The sequence below is a fragment of the Ovis aries genome, chromosome 4, assembly GCF_016772045.2.
Source record: "Ovis aries strain OAR_USU_Benz2616 breed Rambouillet chromosome 4, ARS-UI_Ramb_v3.0, whole genome shotgun sequence".
NCBI lineage: Eukaryota > Metazoa > Chordata > Mammalia > Artiodactyla > Bovidae > Ovis > Ovis aries.
The window spans coordinates 41,559,309-41,577,259 of NC_056057.1; the positions used below are offsets into that span (position 1 = coordinate 41,559,309).

The 17,951-nt window shown below is 36.8% G+C and overlaps 1 protein-coding gene across 1 annotated transcript in view; it reads left to right on the forward strand.

Moving 5' to 3' along the window:
- The window catches only part of SEMA3C (semaphorin 3C), a 205,335-nt gene that overhangs the window by 174,238 nt on the left and 13,146 nt on the right, over positions 1-17,951 (forward strand). The window contains exons 13-15 of the mRNA XM_004007807.5: positions 6,171-6,259; positions 9,756-9,797; positions 12,933-13,090. Coding sequence (XP_004007856.2) covers positions 6,171-6,259; positions 9,756-9,797; positions 12,933-13,090 — 289 coding nt within the window. The remainder of the gene's footprint in view (positions 1-6,170; positions 6,260-9,755; positions 9,798-12,932; positions 13,091-17,951) is intronic.

The window sequence follows — 17,951 nt, forward strand, 5'->3', positions numbered from 1 at the left end:
AGTGGTAAGATATTGTAGGCAAGGTTTCATTGGATAATTAGATATTCTTCAATTTAAAGTGTTATTGTCCAGTTTTATAAAAACTTTCTTTTTTAGAAAATTAGACTAATTGTCAGAGCTGGACTTATCATAAACTTTAGAGTTCTTCATTTGTAACTGGCTTCCCTGGTGGCTGAGAAGGTAAAGAATCTGCCTCCAATTCAGGAGACCTGGGTTCTATCCCTGGGTCAGGAAGACCCCCTAGAGAAGGGAATGGCAACCCACTCCAGTATTCTTGCCTGGGAAGTCCCATGAACAGAAGAGCCTGGCAGGCTACAGTTCATGGGGTCGCAAATAGAGAGGACTGAGCGACTAACACTTTCACTTTCACTTTCACTTTTAAGTGTTTGGGAAAAAGCCAAACAGCTCTCTTTTTGTGTTTATGTATTACCTTACTTAAAATAGGGCTTCCCTGGTGCCTTACAGGGTAAAGCGTCCGCCTGCGATACGGGAGACCCAGGTTCAATCCCTGAGATGGGAAGATCCCCTGGAGAAGGAAATGGCAACCCATTCTAGTATTCTTCCCTGGAAAACCCCATGGACAGAGGAGCCTGAGAGGCTGCAGTCCATGGGGTTGCAGAGTCGGACACGACTGAGCGACTTCACTTTCACTTTACTTAAAATAGTAACCCTATTATAAAAGTTCAAAGTCTCATAAAATCTGAATTGTTAATAGTGATGATTCTCACAGGATTTAAAACTATTCCATTCATATTTGAATCCACAAATTTGAATGACTATTCTAATTTATGTATATGAAAGCTTTATTATGTAGAATGAGAACAAATGTGTTCATTTGTGACACACTGATGAAAAAGGGACCAGTATAATAAACTCTGGAGGTATGCTACCTCATAAAGTGTCAATTCAAGTATAAATATGAAATAGTACAGGAATTAAAATGCATATTTATTTTCTTGGAACAATGTATTTTTATCACAGATCCAAGCACACAGTAGGCATCCATTAAATATTTGTTTCTCTATAGGGATCTTGCATTTCTATGATTTTTTTAAACTTAATTTTGCAGTAGAAACTGATATTTAAATTACTGATATTTAATATTTAACTGATTTTTTGTAAGAATTTCAGATAAGTTGATGTTTTACTAGGTAGAAAATGTATTTTTATCTTTTAATAATCTCTCAAGGGAAATCTACTCACATTAACAGTAAAACAAAAAAGAACTAAAATAGGAAAGCAAACAATAAATAAAAGTAATGTTCTAACTTTCATCACGAATGAGTCAAAAGTAAGTTTTTGCTTCTTATTAGCCCAGTTTTATAGCTGTTCATTGTGCTATATTTTGTAAATGGCTGGAATAAAATATGTTTGTTACAGGAATTTTTCAGAAGAAATGATTGTTTCTGTAAAATAATGTTCTCATACCCTGGAGAAGGGGATGGCTACCCACTCCAGTATTCTTGCCTGGAGAATTCCATGCTCAGAGGAGCCTGGCAGGTCACAGTCCAAGGGGTCAAAATGAGTCGGACACGACTGAGCAACTAACACATACACAGTTAGTTAAAACATTAGGTGAACACAGTAGTCAGTTCTCTCATTTGAGAGTACTTAATAGAATTATTTTCAAAGCTGATAGTTTTGGCTTTAATCAAGATTGCCTTTCACGCAGCTTGACTTGAGATTGTGCTCAGTTTCCACTCATAGCTTCGGCACAGTTTCCACTCCAGAAGTGTTCATTGCTGCCATGTGTCGGACAGGAGGCCTGGAGAGCTGCGATCCCTGGGGTCGCAAAGAGTCGCACACGACTGAGCAACTGAACTGAACTGAACTGAGGATGACACTGGTCCTTGCAAGCTTCAGCCGGAAACCATAAAACTGTTGTGACTTAAAAAAAAAAAAAATAAGAAGTATGGTTTTAGAAAGGCAGAGGAACCAGAGATCAAATTGCCAACATGCACTGGATCATCGAAAAAGCAAGAGAGTTCCAGAAAAACATCTATTTCTGCTTTATTGACTATGCCAAAGCCTTTGACTGTGTGGATCACAATAAACTGTGGAAAATTCTGAAAGAGATAGGAATACCAGAACACCTGACCTGCCTCTTGAGAAACCTATATGCAGGTCAGGAAGCAACAGTAAGAACTGGACATGGAACAACAGACTGCTTCCAAACAGGAAAAGGAGTACGTCAAGGCTGTATACTGTCACCCTGCTTATTTAACTTACATGCAGAGTACATCATGAGACAGGCTGGGCTGGAAGAAGCACAAGGTGGAATCAAGATTGCCGGGAGAAATATCAGTAACCTCAGATATGCAGATGACACCACCCTTATGGCAGAAAGTGAAGAAGAACTAAAAAGCCTCTTGATGAAAGTGAAAGAGGAGAGTGAAAAAGTTGGCTTAAAGCTCAACATTCAGAAAATGAAGATCATGGCACCTGGTCCCATCACTTCATGGGAAATAGATGGGGAAACAGTAGAAACAGTGTCAGACTTTATTTTTTTAGGCTCCAAAATCACTGCAGATGGTGATTGCAGCCATGAAATTAAAAGACGCTTACTCCTTAGAAGGAAAGTTATGACCAATCTAGATAGCATATTCAAAAGCAGAGACATTACTTTGCCAACAAAGGTCCATCTAGTCAAGGCTATGGTTTTTCCGATGGTCATGCATGGATGTGAGAGTTGGACTGTGAAGGAAGCTGAGCACCGAAGAACTGATGCTTTTGAACTGTGGCATTGGAGAAGACTCTTGAGAGTCCCTTGGACTGCAAGGAGATCCAACCAGTCCATTCTAAAGAAGATCAGTCCTGGGTGTTCCTTTGGAAAGAATTCCTGTGGAAGGAATGATGCTAAAGCTGAAACTCCAGTACTTTGGCCACCTCATGCGAAGAGTTGACTCATTGGAAAAGACTCTGATGCTGGAAGGGATTGTGGGCAGGAGGAGAAGGAGACGACAGAGGATGAGATGGCTGGATGGCATCACCGACTCGATGGATGTGAGTTTGAGTGAACTCTGGGAGTTGGTGATGGACAGGGAGGCCTAGTGTGCTGTGATTCATGGAGTCACAAAGAGTCGGACACGACTGAGCGACTGAACTGACCTGAACTGAACTGATGATCTTTATGATAACATGACCTAAAACAAAGATAGTTTTACACCCTAAACTTTCACCTAGCCACACACACAGACACCACATACACAGACAGAATATCACACAGATCCTTCCCAGGGTGTTTAATTTCAAGGCTTTAATTTTAGGGTTTTTGGTATATACTGTTCCCATAGAAGTGTACACTGTTCTCTGTGCTGAATTCTTAACAGAAACTAGGGGGCACCTCCAAGCGCCTTCAGCTGTTTTCAGTTGTGGTGTGTCTCTGAACTATATGCCTAAATGTTTTTCCACTGCCAGTTTATACCTGCATTAATTATCTTCCAAGAAACTAGCACAAATGGGTACAGAACTAATTCTAAAGAAGTTAATCGATGAAACAGAGTAAATTCTAGGTTTCTTAATTATGCCTAGAGCCTACAGATCTTGAGGATTTTTATGTATTTTTAAGTATGGCTTAAGAAGTGAATTTTGTATTACAGACTGTAGTTTGAAACTTTAACAGTTAGGTGCTTAAACTTTGTATACTTGTAAAGGTCCAAGGATTGTTTGGACAAAATCTCTTAGGTCTTATTTTTCTGTATAAACATCACCATTATTATTTATAGGTTTTAATTTTTTTAGTTGGTAAAATCTTAGAGTTTACTTTTTATTAAGAATTATTTTATTGTACAGTTAGATTCATAAAATAGAAATTATAAATAATAAATGGAATTTTTATGTCAGAGTAATGCTTAGCTATGTAATCGCACAGCTTGAGATGTGAGGTTTGGGACTTGTAGTATTGGTTTCAAGTTTTTTCTTTTAAGTGAAAGTCACTCAGTCATATCTGACTCTGCGACCCCATGGACTATACAGTCCATGGAATTCTCCAGGCAAGAATACAGGAGTGGGTAGCCTTTCCCTTCTCCAGGCGATCTTCCCAACCCAAGGATCGAACCCAGGCCTCCCGCATTCCAGGTGGATTCTTTACCAGCTAAGCCAGAACGGAAATTCATCTCTAATAGACTCCTAGTTGTTAATTCCTGTACGATTCGGTTCAAGTATCTCTTCTTAGTGACATTTCTCAACAGAATTAAAAGATGCTTTAGTGTCTGTTGATGATAATGCACCTGTCAAAATTATAAATTCACAGTTACATGCTCGTACTGTAAGAGAGTGATGACTTGATATTCACAAAGCAACTCATTAGTTATTTTAACAGGAACATATTTTGGTGAGGAAATATATTTTTACTTTCTCAAAGCACTCACAAATTTACTTTAACCTCACATGACCAAGTTGCAACTAGTTTTCTTTAAACCTAAAATTTAAGTGATTGGTAGAATAACAATTATATGTTTAGAAAATGCTTATGTTACAGATGAAATTTTCTTAACTAAATTTTTTGACATAAGTAACATTTCTGTATATATTACATTTACTTAGACATCTTCGTTTTGGCAGTATCTAATTGAGAAATACAAGTACTTTTTAAAGATGTAATAACGTATTTATTTTTGGCTGCCCGGGGTCTTAATTGATGCACTGGCACTTTCTCAAGTAGTGGCAAGTGGGGTTATCTTCTGTTGCAGTGCTCAGGCTTCACGTTGCAATGACTTCTCTTGTTGCAGAGCATGACCTCTAGGGTGGGCAGCTGTCAGTAGTTGCCTCAGTATTGTGGCCTGAGGGCTTAGTTGCTCCATGGCAAGTGGGATCTTCCTGGACCAGGGATCAAACCTGTGTTGTCTATAGCTGCAAGCAGTAGACCGCCAGGGAAGACCCAAATATAAGTACCTTTTTATTTGCTTAAGTTTACTTGACGCATCTAACTTGAAACTTTCACTATAGTTTAAATATTCTAAAGAAACATGCCCAACTGAAAATGATAATCATGAAAATCATAGAATTGTTCCATGAATCAGTTCACTCACTCAGTTGTGTCCAACTCTTTGTGACCCCACGGACTCCAGCACGCCACACTTCCCTATCCATCACCAACTCCCAGAGCTTGCTAAAGTTCATGTCCATCAAGTCGGTGATGCCATCCAACCATCTCATCCTCTGTTGTTCTCTTCTCCTCCCGCCTTCAATCTTTCCCCAGCATCAGGGTCTTTTCCGATGAGTCAGTTCTTCAGTTCAGGTGGCCACAGTTTTGGAGCTTCACTTTTAGCATCAGTCCTTCCAATGAATATTCAGGACTTATTTCCTTTGGGATTGACTGGATGCATCTCCTTGAAGTCCAAGGCACTCTCAAGAGTCTTCTCTAACACCGCAGTTGAAAAGCATCAATTCTTTGGTACTCAGCTTTCTTAATGGTCCAACTCTGACATCCATACATGACTACTGGAAAAACCATAGCTTTGACTAGACAGACCTTTTTCGGCAAAGTAATGTCTCTGCTTTTTAATATGCTGTCTAGGTTTGTCATAGCTTTTGGTGCCCACATCTGAAATAAAGCCACAGCTAGGTTTCTGCTTTTAAAATTATTTTGAATTGTGAGTGAAACATTTTACTATGTCTAAACTCTCTGCAGCTACAGATTGAATGCCAATTTCTAGTACTAGTGATTTACAAGACAATGATTATAAAAATTCATTCATAATAATTTTTTCTATAATAATATTTTTAGATAATTTTTTCTCATAATCAAATCATTATATGTCAATGTTAACAGAAATATGAAACTGTCACTTTGTAATGTTGGTTAGGAGGAGTAATATTCTTAAGGGCTAAACTTAAAGTTAAGACTATTTCACATACTTGGTTCAGAAACAGAACTTTTGACTTCATACAACATTTGGACATTCTTTTCTTCTCTCATAGTTAAATGGCTTTACTGCATATGTGCAAAATGTAATAAAATGTTCCTATTAATTCCTTTTGAATTAATCTCAATTTAAACATATAAGACTTACAGTGAAATAAGAATATTGCAAATTGTAATAGCTCAATGTATACAGTCTCATTTTTGATGACTAAGTAATTATATAAATAATATTGTAAATTGTTAAGCCAGTAGTCTTATGTCTGAATGTCTTTGTTTCCTACATCTCATTGTTTCTTTCTCTTAGATCGGGGTACTGTGCAGAAGGTGGTTGTTCTTCCTACTAACAGCTCTGCTCGCAGTGAGCTCATTCTGGAGGAGCTGGAAGTCTTTAAGGTTTGAACATCTATTCTGTTAACCTCAGTGCATGCATGATAAATGGAATTCTGTAATCTTATGACCACTTGGGAGGAAAAAAAATTGATAAAAGATCAAATAAATGAATGTTATAAATTTTTGAGAGTAGGAAATACCAGATAAAATGAGAATAGAACAAATATTTTTCTGAAGTCACTTTTTACATTTCAAGTTATCTTTAAAAAATTAGTATTTTAGCTATCATCACAACTTGAAGAATTTTGATGTCATCATTATTTTTTTTAAACGAGTTCTTATGGTCAGGGTCTAGACTATCTGCCCTGAAAGGGCTTTTATCATTTGCTTCACAAGCCACTGAGACCCAAATAATTCCACATTATTGATTGTTAGAAAAACTTTCTCATATTTTTTTGCCAGGAACTTCAAGAAAAACTGCTTTGTTCTCTCTTGTTTTATTGCTTTCAATTCAAATGTCACTCCAGTTAAATAAAACAAACATTGTTGTCTTTTTAAACTTAGAACTTCATTTTCTGTCTTGAAATTGCATTGTTTATTTTCTTTGTCCTTGAATTTGGGATAAAAGGAAATGAAAACACAACAAAAAAGGCATAGAGGAAAATTCAGGCCAGGTGATGCTAGTGGTAAAGAACCCTTTGCCAGTGCAGGAGACATGGGTCGAGAAGATCCCCTGAGGAGGTTACGGCAACCCATTCCAGTATTCTTGCCTGGAGAATCCCATAGGAGCCTGGTGGGCTACATAAGGTCACAAAGAGTCAGACATGGCTAAAGCAACTTAGCACAGAGGCTCACATGCGTGAGCCTGGGAAACAGGTACATGGTGTCCTGAAAACCCTTCTCTCCTTAGGGTACAGGTCATTAAATTGATAGTTCAAATGATCCCTCTTACCTGCATTTGGAAAAATGAGTAAAGCATAGCCAGATTTTGAAGAAACTTTGGTATGGAGTCAATTCACTGCAAACTTATATTTCTGACTAAAGTAACTAAGAAACAATGGTCATGGACACCAAAAGACCGGAGTGAGCTTGTACTGGAGTGAAAATAGCACTTCAAAACCCCTCACTGCAAACTATTGCTAATCCAGAAAGTTGCCTTGCTCAGTTGACTGAACTCAGAATGTATTAATATATGTTCCCGCAGTCACCAAAGATACTGGATTTTAAGCACATAAGTAACTAGGATACAATGATGTTAGATCATGCTAATACATTTTAAATATGAAGAAATATTTTTTAAAAAGCCAATACAGAATCTGAGTAATTCTGGCAATTTCCCATTATGTTATTAAAGTTACAGTTTTTAATGTTAGACTAACTTTGGCATCAGGTTCCTTGTGATTAGTGGATTAATATTGTGCTCATAAAATATTAACCATGTGCATTCAAGTGCCATTTCTATGCCTTGCTTTGTAAAGAAATGTCACTGGATTAACCAAAATCACATTTTACCAAACAATATATTTCTCATTCAGTTCAATAGGGGCAACATGAGTGGCCAAAATAGTATGAAGTGTCTTATTCAGTAGTTTTCTTGAAGATAGCACAAAGATTATATTTCAGCACTTCATTTTTAATTCTGAAATATCTTTTTTTGATAATCAGAAAATGTTAATTGAGTTTGACACAAACCCAAACATATACTCTATGGAAAGGTCTTAAAAATGTGAGGTATTCTGATCATGTGCTAACTACTTATGATCTGTTATATGAGTTATGCTGGTGTTATCATCATAAAGAATAAACTCTCAGTGGAAAATTAGAGTCAGTCCAAATGCATGTGAGGGGAAATCAACCCAAGAGAGACTAAGGATGCTTGAGCTTTCTTCCGGATGTGTGTGGCAGTGATTGATATGGCTAAACTGAGAGACACAGTTACCAAATAAAGTTACTGTCTTCAGCATGGTGTTTGTGTCACATTTTTTGAGGTGAGGTAAAAATAATTGGGTGTGTATGATACACGGTGATGGGTACTTGAGGAAATAATACATTTAAATTGGAAAAAAAAATCCTTAGCTAAGTGTCACACTGATATACTGCAGAAAACTCAATGTAACTTTTAAAAACCAGGCACTTTATTTTTAAAGAGCACAGAACCATCATATCTTCTTTAATTCTCATTTCAGAACTTTTTCTGAAAATATATCCAACTTCCCTAAACTTAACTTGAATTCGAAGTACAGCTATTAATATTTCCCTAGGTGGACACAAATTGTAAATCTTGCCCTGTATGTGTGTGCATTTCTAAATGAATGTCATGATTTGTTGCAATTGAGTATTTAGAGATATCACTATATTCTCTTTTAAATGTTTTCATGAACACGTAACTCCAGGAAGTGAAATAATTATGGGCAGAGTTGATTTTGGCAGCATGTGCACACTTGAGTTACTCAGATCATGCTTCACAAAACTTTATCACATAATCACAAATCTAATCCTTAATCTTTAAAAGGAACTAATGATATGTAACAAGTAAAGTTAAGAACAGAGGAATTTTAAAAAAGGAGAACTATTTCAGATAACTGTTAGGTTCTTTTACTAATTCACACTTATCAAAAGAAAACCTTATCTAACAATATTCTTCTGTTTTCAACTAAGAGGATTAATAAGTGTACAGTTCAGTCACTCAGTTGTGACCAACTCTTTGCAACGCCATGGACTGCAGCACGATAGGCCTCCCTGTCCATCACCAATTCCTGGAGTTTACCCAAACTCATGTCATTTGAGTCAGTGATGCCATCCAGCCATCTCATCCTCTGTCGTCCTCTTCTCCTCCTGCCCTCAATCTTTCCCAGCATCAGGATCTTTTCAATTGAATCAGCTCTTCGCATCAGGGGGTCAAATATTGGAGTTTCAGCGTCAACATCAGTCCTTCCAATTAACACCCAGGACTGATCTCCTTTAGGATGGACTGGTTGGATCTCCTTGCAGTCCAAGGGACTCTCAAGAGTCTTCTCCAACACCAGAGTTCAAAAGCATCAATTCTTCAGCGCTCAGCTTGCTTTATAGTCCAACTCTCACACCCATACATGTCTAGTTCAGGCAAATACTTCTTTTCATAGCAGCATTTGACAGGTGAACAAGTGTCTTATGCAGAATGCTTTTGTTGTGGAGGAATAAAATGAGGTACCATTCCACTGCCCCCCACCCAAGCACCCAGATCCAATCCTGAATTATTCATTGCATTCAATATTTCACATACAGTTTTTTTCAATTATCTTAAGTTTTGCTAATTTTAATTTATTTCTAATGACTATATTGATAGATGTGTTATAATTTCTACTTAATTTTTTAGTTTAGGCATATATTTGTATAACAAATCTGTCCTTATTTTGAACAGAAGAAATGAAGTTTATAGATAATTATTGCTAAACTTTGAAAATACATGTGCATATAGAGAGAAATGATGACTTCTTGAATTTTAGCATAAAAAGTATTTTCATGTAAAATCCTTTTTAAGGATTATTTGAGCAACTAACAATTTTTTTTTATTTTTTAGAATCATGCTCCTATAACAACAATGAAGATTTCATCCAAAAAGGTAAAAACAAGACCATATTTATTTTCTTTGTATGTAAAAATTTTACTGTTGTAGAAGAATGTATTTTATAACTTTGAAAATTCAATTTGGTGTTAGCAAAATAGTTAATACTGTTCATAATATACCACACATTTAATTTTGATATGGAATTTACTAGCTTTAGTGGAAGACAAAATAGGTTTATTTTGGTACAGAAATTAATTAGAGTAGAATATGTATGTGTGTGTGTGTGTGTGTATGCAGCAAGATATTCCAATCTTTTTGTATCCTCTATTCTTAAATATTACAGTGTGTGAAGCCAACCAAAATAAAAATAATCTTTCTGAAGGAAGAATTTAGCATAATATTTGGGCTACTATAACATCACAAGCATTCTCAGGGACTTGAAATGCGTAATCAATCCTCTTTTCCTCTTTTGAGTTCCTGCTACTGTCAAATGTTTGAAATATGCAGTGCGTTCTTTTATGCTTATTTCTAAGAAAGTACTATTTTATAAGGTTTATCTGTCACTTAAATAATCTGGATGTCTCAAATCTAAGCCATATCAGGCTTCAAGGTTTGGGGAATAAATGTTTTACTATGATTTTAACCAGAAATGTTTGGTCTAATTTGCACCTGCATATGCAGATACACAATGATCATGGAAAGAAAAAGCCCAATTCCAGTCTCTACATTTGCAAAACATGCACCTCTCCAGACCCTAAAGGCACTATCTGCTAAGCAAAAGTTCTAAGGGGCAGAGCAGTTTAGTCAAAAATGGGATACGCTTCAGAATGATACTGATGTGCATTTGAATACCAACCTGACCCTAAATTATAAATAATTAACTTCACTGACCTTCATCTGCCTCTGCAAGGTAATGCTTTTCTCACAAATGAATTAACTTACATAAATTACTTAAAATAAGGTGGTAACACTTGTTGTAAGAACCTAAGACTTATTTTTCTTGGAATATGGAATAAAGTTTTTATGTGTTAGCATAACTAATGATATAACTTTGGTGTTCTTCACCATATTTGGTCTGTTATAGATAAAGAAGTATTCCAATCAGTCTTGTACTATTTTCACTTGATGACATTTTATGAAGAAAAATAAATAGGGTACAAGAAAGCTAAAGATCTCATCTGTCAAAATGTTTGCATGGTGCATAACAAACATTTTCCCAAGTAGCAAGAAGCCATTTGTCATTTTCCCCAATTTCTTAGGGAGCTGATCTCAAGTCAGAAAATCTTTGAAGTCAGCAGGGAATCCTTTCGTCGAAAGTAGTTTAATGGAAAGAGAAAGTATCAGAGCAAAATTCAAAATGGACACAAAGCCATTTGTGTGTCATAGTAGCCCAATAAACAATTATAGATTCCAGCTCCTAATTCAACTGGTAAACTTGTAATACACAGTCCACTCATTAAATTACAATGTACAACACACACATACACAGGAAAATCCGAGTATTAAATATGTCTCAGCTTCTTCTATTACAGATCATTTACAATCTTTAGTTAAATCAATTATATTCAAGGCAAGGTAACTGATTTGGGGGAAATTCATTTTAACAACTACGTATTGCACTATTTTTTAAATGTAAAAGAACTGCAAATCGACAATGGTATTTTGTATATACTTAAATTCCATGAATTTAGTACCTTTTCTCATGCTCAAACTAAAAAATTTATTGTTCATTTTATACTCTTCTATTTTCTAATTTATCCTTGCATTCCATGAGAGAAAATAGATTAATAAAAAGGTTATTTATAGAATGAAATTGCCTGTATCCTTTCCTCACATAAATACATTTCCTTGGAATAAGTTAATGAAGCTGATGTATTATTTGTTAATGTAGTCAATAAACATTTCAGCCTATTTTCTGAAAAATTTATTGATCTGAACAAAGTATTTTATATTAGGCACAGTAAACTGAGATGTGATTCAAATAATTAATTAGAATTGAAAATATATAAATTGCTAGCTTGTTCACCGGTAGTTTACTCTATTACAACTACTACTATTACTTAATATTCATTAAACACTTAGGTCCCAGAAACTATTTTAAGCAATTTATGTGGAATTAGTTCCTATATTGTTCTTACAAAACATCTATGGAGTAAGTGCTGCATAGTCCCAATCTTACCAAAGAGGAAGCTGAGATTTAGAAAAGTTACCCAGCAAAATTTTGGAAGCTGGGATCTGAATCTCAGAGATATGCCTCCAGAATCTGTTAGACCAATGATGCCCTCACTGATTTAATTGTGAATCTATATATAACTTGCAAATATATATATACATATATACACACACACACACACGTATACACACGTTTGTGTACATGTGCATATATTCAAGTTCCAACTTAGAAATTCTGTGTTAACTTGAGTTACACATCATTAGTCCTTTGTAAAATAAGGACTCTGAGTTGGAAACTTATCCCTTCAACTCCTGAGAACCGCTTTATGCATAGCCAAGAGAACTGGGGCAGTATCATAATAAGCTCTTGACACCATACAAATGAAGGAAGATGGAATCTTTATTTATAACTTAGGCTCTTGAAGATTTGTGGATCATACAGAACATTTAAAACATGTCTAAATATAAATACAGTCCTCTGAATTGTTTTAAAATTGCTCTAATGAGTAATAATTCACTTTCAAAAGCAGGTGAAAATTGTTTTAAAATTTTTATCTAATGCTTACTATTTTTTCTCAACTTAAAAATGTCCTGCATTTTAGACTTGACTTTTTCAAATTTACAAGGTGATGAGTTGCCAAACTTGAACACTCCCTTGTGCTTTGCCAAGAGAAAGCATTCAAAGAAAAAACACAAACATCACAATTTAAATCTGTAATACATCAGCTCAAATCTGAGAGAACAATGAATCTCAACGTCTAAAACACATTACATGGTACTCAGAGTACATGATGCTCTGAGTTTTTTGTTGTTGCTTTTTTTTTTTAAACGAGTCAGGTAATGTTATAGGCGTATTAACATAGGGAAAGTCTATTTATTTTGGCATTATACCCTTCTGTACTTTGCTTCTTGTTTCAAAATGCATCCAAGGGTCTGTGGGCATATACTATGTGTTCCTGCTGAAAGGTCTCTTTTAACTTCCATGTCTGAAATAAATCACCGTCATTCTTCTGATAGCAACAGCTGTATGTAAGCTCCAATGAAGGACTTGCCCAAGTGTCTCTGCATCGCTGCCACATCTACGGGTCAGCCTGCGCTGACTGCTGCCTGGCAAGGGATCCCTACTGTGCCTGGGATGGCCATTCTTGCTCTAGGTTCTATCCAACCGGAAAGCGGTGAGTACTGAATATTCAGCTGAAGATCAAAATCAGTATCATCAGACGGTTAAGCAGTGCTCCACATTATTGGAATCAGTTCTATTGCAGTATCCTGTAAAAATGACACTACAAGTAGTAGCTGTGTTCAGCGCCGTATGTAGTCTTCAAATAAAGAAAATGGCCACTCATAAAAAACAAACGTGTGGTTACCAAAGGATACAGAGGGCTGGGGGTCAGGGGAGGGGATAAATTTTAACTTGGGATTCTCACAGAAATGTTAGAGTGCAGTAGTTTGGAAAAGGAGAAGGCAATGGCACCCCACCCCAGTACTCTTGCCTGGCAAATCCCATGGCTGGAGGACCCTGGTGGGCTGCAGTCCATGGGGTCGCTAAGAGTCAGGCACAACTGAGCAGCTACACTTTCACTTTTCACTTTCATGCATTGGAGAAGGAAATGGCACCCCACTCCAGTGTTCTTGCCTGGAGAATCCCAGGGACAGAGGAGCCTAGTGGGCCACTGTCTCTGGGGTCGCACAGAGCCGGACACAACTGAAGCGACTTAGCAGCAGCAGCGGCAGCTTGGAAAAATTCCTTTTTCATTTTAAAGTTCCTCTGCAACACAATCCTCTACCTGCAGCCCTTAAAATATGTCAAGCAGCATTTAACTTTCACATTTACCCAGTGTTTATCTTTTTTGTTTTATATGCTTCAGATATCCTTAAACCTAACTTTCCTAGGGTTTCCTTGTGCCATTTAATTCTTCTGTAATCAAACACTTGTCCCAGTTCAGGCAACAGGAGCTCGCTCCAGAATGGATACCCTGAATACTTTTGAAACCTTGATAACCATGCTTTACCCCCTGCAATGGTGAGTGTATGATTATTGGTTAGATTAAGAGGTTCAGGTAGTCTGAGGCACAGTGCGTTTTAGCCAAGAGAAGACTTAGGAAGGAAACTCTGAACCAACTTTCACCAAGTTGGAAGGAAACACCAGTAATGAAATTATAAAGCAAAGAATATGCAGAATTTAGGATCAGTCAAAGTCACAGCTATTTTCACTCAGAGTTTAGTATGGGTCATGACGAGTGACAAGGGGAAAACCAATGAAACATAGGGTCATCAGGAGACAGCAAATACGCCTAGCCTTGAGTGCCAGTGATCTTTCAAGTAACAGGTTGACAGATTAAAACAACCCAGCACTTCTGCATATCAAGATTATTCTGATCCTTTTATGCATTACTTCAAAGTATTTGTATCATAGGGAAACTATTTGCCAGGCAGTGGCAAAGAGCTGGACATGACTGAGCGACTGAACTGAACTGATTCTGGAGCTAGGCACATAACATTAAAAAAAAAAAAAAAAAGCTACGAAAAGGCAAAAATCCCTCCCTGGAGGGAGAATAAGTTTTAGAAGGGGAATACAGACAATTAACAAGGAAACCGTAGGCATATCAAATAATGGTAAGACCTATGACTTTTTGAAGGGCAGGGTAGAGAGATAGGGGCTGTGAAGTGGGGGACTGCAGTATTAAATGGGTGGTCAGGGGAGGTTTACTCAAGGTGTATTTGAACAAAAGCTTGAATGTGAGGATGTGTGATGAGGATGAATGTGTGATGAGGGTGAATGTGTTATGGCATTATTTGGGAGAATAGCATTTTAGAGAGAAGCACCAGAACCCTTAGAGCTGGAGCGTGCCAAGATTGTCCAAAAAACAACACCAAGACTAATGAGGCTATCTATTCTGGAATGAGCAGGGGGAAATGTAGGAAGAAATGGGATCAAAATGCCAGATGACACAGGATTTAGTAAATCAGCAAAGGACTTTTATTTAGAGTTAAGTGGAAAACTGCTGAAGGGTTTTTGAGCACAGGAGTAGTATTGTTTGAATTTTGTTTTAAAAAATTCATCTGGTGGGTTTGGCTGGGATCGAAGCCCTGGGATAGAAATAAAATGTGAGGAGAGGAAATAGAAGGTGCAAGACAGTTAGACTACTAACTGATGGTCAACGTGAGAGAAAGGGTGGCTTGGTAGAGCTGGAGGTAGTCAAAAGTCTTCTGATTCTGGATAGGGCTCACAGAATCTGTGAACATATTACATGTTGGGATGTTATAGAAATAGAGGACTCAGAAATAAGCCAGCTTTTCAGAACTGAGCATTGGAAATATCTACATGTCATTTCCTGAGAAAGAGAAGACTATGAAAGGCACAGGTTTGTGGGGAAAATGATGCCTATAAGGTATTCAAGTGGAATTGTCATATAGGCAGTTAGACATCTGAATCTGGAGTAAGGAAAAGTGGCCCAGATAATTTCAAAGTCTTCTGTATTAAAGGCATCAGGTATGATGAAAAGCCCCACTCTTTACCCAGAAGATTTTAGTATCTGTTTTCAAAGACCCATATTCCACCATGTTATTTTAAGATTTAATCAGGAGGTCTATGGCCTCTTTTCATTTCTACATAGAATTTCTGGACTTCATTATCCTGAGATGTGTCTGCACCTGGACACAAAGTATGAGGGAAGCAAATTCTAAGTAATCTCAGATAAAAAATGATTTTTGTGCTCACTTGTGGTATTTTTGACTATATATTCACTCACAATTATGATAGCAGCAATATTTAAAAACTATTTTCATAACTATTACTAAGGCAATAATTAATTTTTCTGGGTAAGCAGTTCTAAAAATTGGCATGTCTAACACCCAGACGGCTTCCCAGGTGGTAGAGAATACACCTGCCAATGCAAGAAATGTGCATTTGATCCCTGGTTCGGGAAGATCCCCTGGAGAAGGAAATGAAAACTCATTCCAGTATTCTTGTTTAGGAAATCCCACGGACAGAGAAGCCTGGCAGGCTACAGTCTTTCGGGGGTCACAAAAGAATCAGATACAACTTAGGGACTAAAGAACAGCAAAACACTTGAAAAACAATCTTCAATCTATTATTAAACAAATTTAGTGCTCAAGGGAACTGAAGCACTACACTTTCTAAGAAAGAAAGTGATATAGGGACCACACAGTGAATCTTACCATAGTCCTATACACAAATCTGCCTTCTCTATGACACGAAGAAATTGAAAATGAGTACTCCTTCCCTGCAAAATTTTCAGACATTGGCTTTAGCCACCAAGCATTTTTATTTAACAAACAAAAACTATTTCACAATTAAAATTCCATACTTTATTCAAAAACTATCATTGAATATTTGAGATTTTTTTACATTATAGAAGTTTCTGCTGAAATATGAGTTAACTTATTTGTTCTAATATTCTCCCACTAGTCTTTTCTAAAATGTGTACTTAAGCATAGTTTCCACATTGTCATCCTAATGCAACAAATTGTTATTTTAATCATATGCTCTTAATAAAGAACTGAAACATTCTTGAAATTATTAATCTTGCGATATAATGTACATTATTAAACCTTGTATCATGGGTTTTCTGCTAGAACTAATAAAATAATTTAGTAAAGTTGCTGGATACAAAAATCTATTGTGTTTCTTTACACTAAATTGCCAGCATTCGCTGGATCATTGAAAAAGCAAGAGAGTTCCAGAAAAACATCTATTTCTGCTTTTTTGACTATACCAAAGCTTTTGACTGTGTGGATCACAATAAACTGGGGAAAATTCTGAAAGAGATGGGAATACCAGACCAACTGACCTACTTCTTGAGGAACCTGTATGCAGGTCAGGAAGCAATAGTTAGAACTGGACATGGAACAACAGACTGGTTCCAAATAGGAAAAGGAGTACGTTAAGGCTGTATACTGTCACCCTGCTTATTTAACTTATATGCAGACTACATCATGAGAAATGGTGGGCCAGATGAAGCACAAGCTGGAATCAAGATTGCCAGGAGAAATACCAATAACCTCAGATATGCAGATGACACAACCCTTATGGCAGAAAGTGAAGAAGAGCTAAAGAACCTCTTGATGAAAGTGAAAGAGGAGAGTGAAAAAGTTGGCTTAATGCTCTACATTCAGAAAACGAAGATCACGGCATCTGGTCCCATCACTTCATGGCAAATAGATCTGGTCCCATCACTTCATGGCAAATAGATGGGGAAACAGTGGAAACAGTGGCTGACTTTATTTTGGGGGCCATGAAATTAAAAGATGCTTACTACTTGGGAGAAAAGTTATGACCAACCTAGACAGCATATTGAAAAGCAGAGGCATTACTTAGTCAACAAAGGTCTGTCTCGTCAGGGCTACAGTTTTTCCAGTAGTCATGTATGGATGTGAGAGTTGGACTATAGAGAAAGCTGAGTGCCAAAGAATTGATGCTTTTAAACTGTGGTATTGGAGAAGACTCTTGAGAGTCCCTTGGACTGCATGAAGATCCAACTAGTCCATCCTTAAGGAGATCTTTCCTTGGTGTTCATTGACTAGACTGATGTTGAAGCTGAAACTCCAGTACTTTGGCCAACTGATGTGAAGAGCTGACTCATTTGAAAAGACTCTGGTGTGGGGAAAGATTGAAGGCAGGAGGAGAAGGAGATGACAGAGAATGAGATGGTTAGATGACATCACCAACTCAATGGACATGAGTTTGGGTGAACTCCGGAAGTTGGTGATGGACATGGAGGCCTGGCGTGCTGTGGTTCATGGGTTGAAAAGAGTCGGACACGACTGAGTGAACTGAACTGAACTGAGTAACAAACCAGAAGAAAGAAAAATTAAGGGAGAATAATCCCATTTGTAGCTGCATCAAAAAGAATTAAATATTTAGGAATAAATTTAATGAAGGAGATAAAAGATTGAAACTGTAAGTCATTTATGGAAAAAATAATTGAAGAAGACACAAATAAATGGAAAGTTTTTTCATACTCTTGGGTTAGAATATTTATATTGCTAAAGTGTTTATACTACCCAAAACAA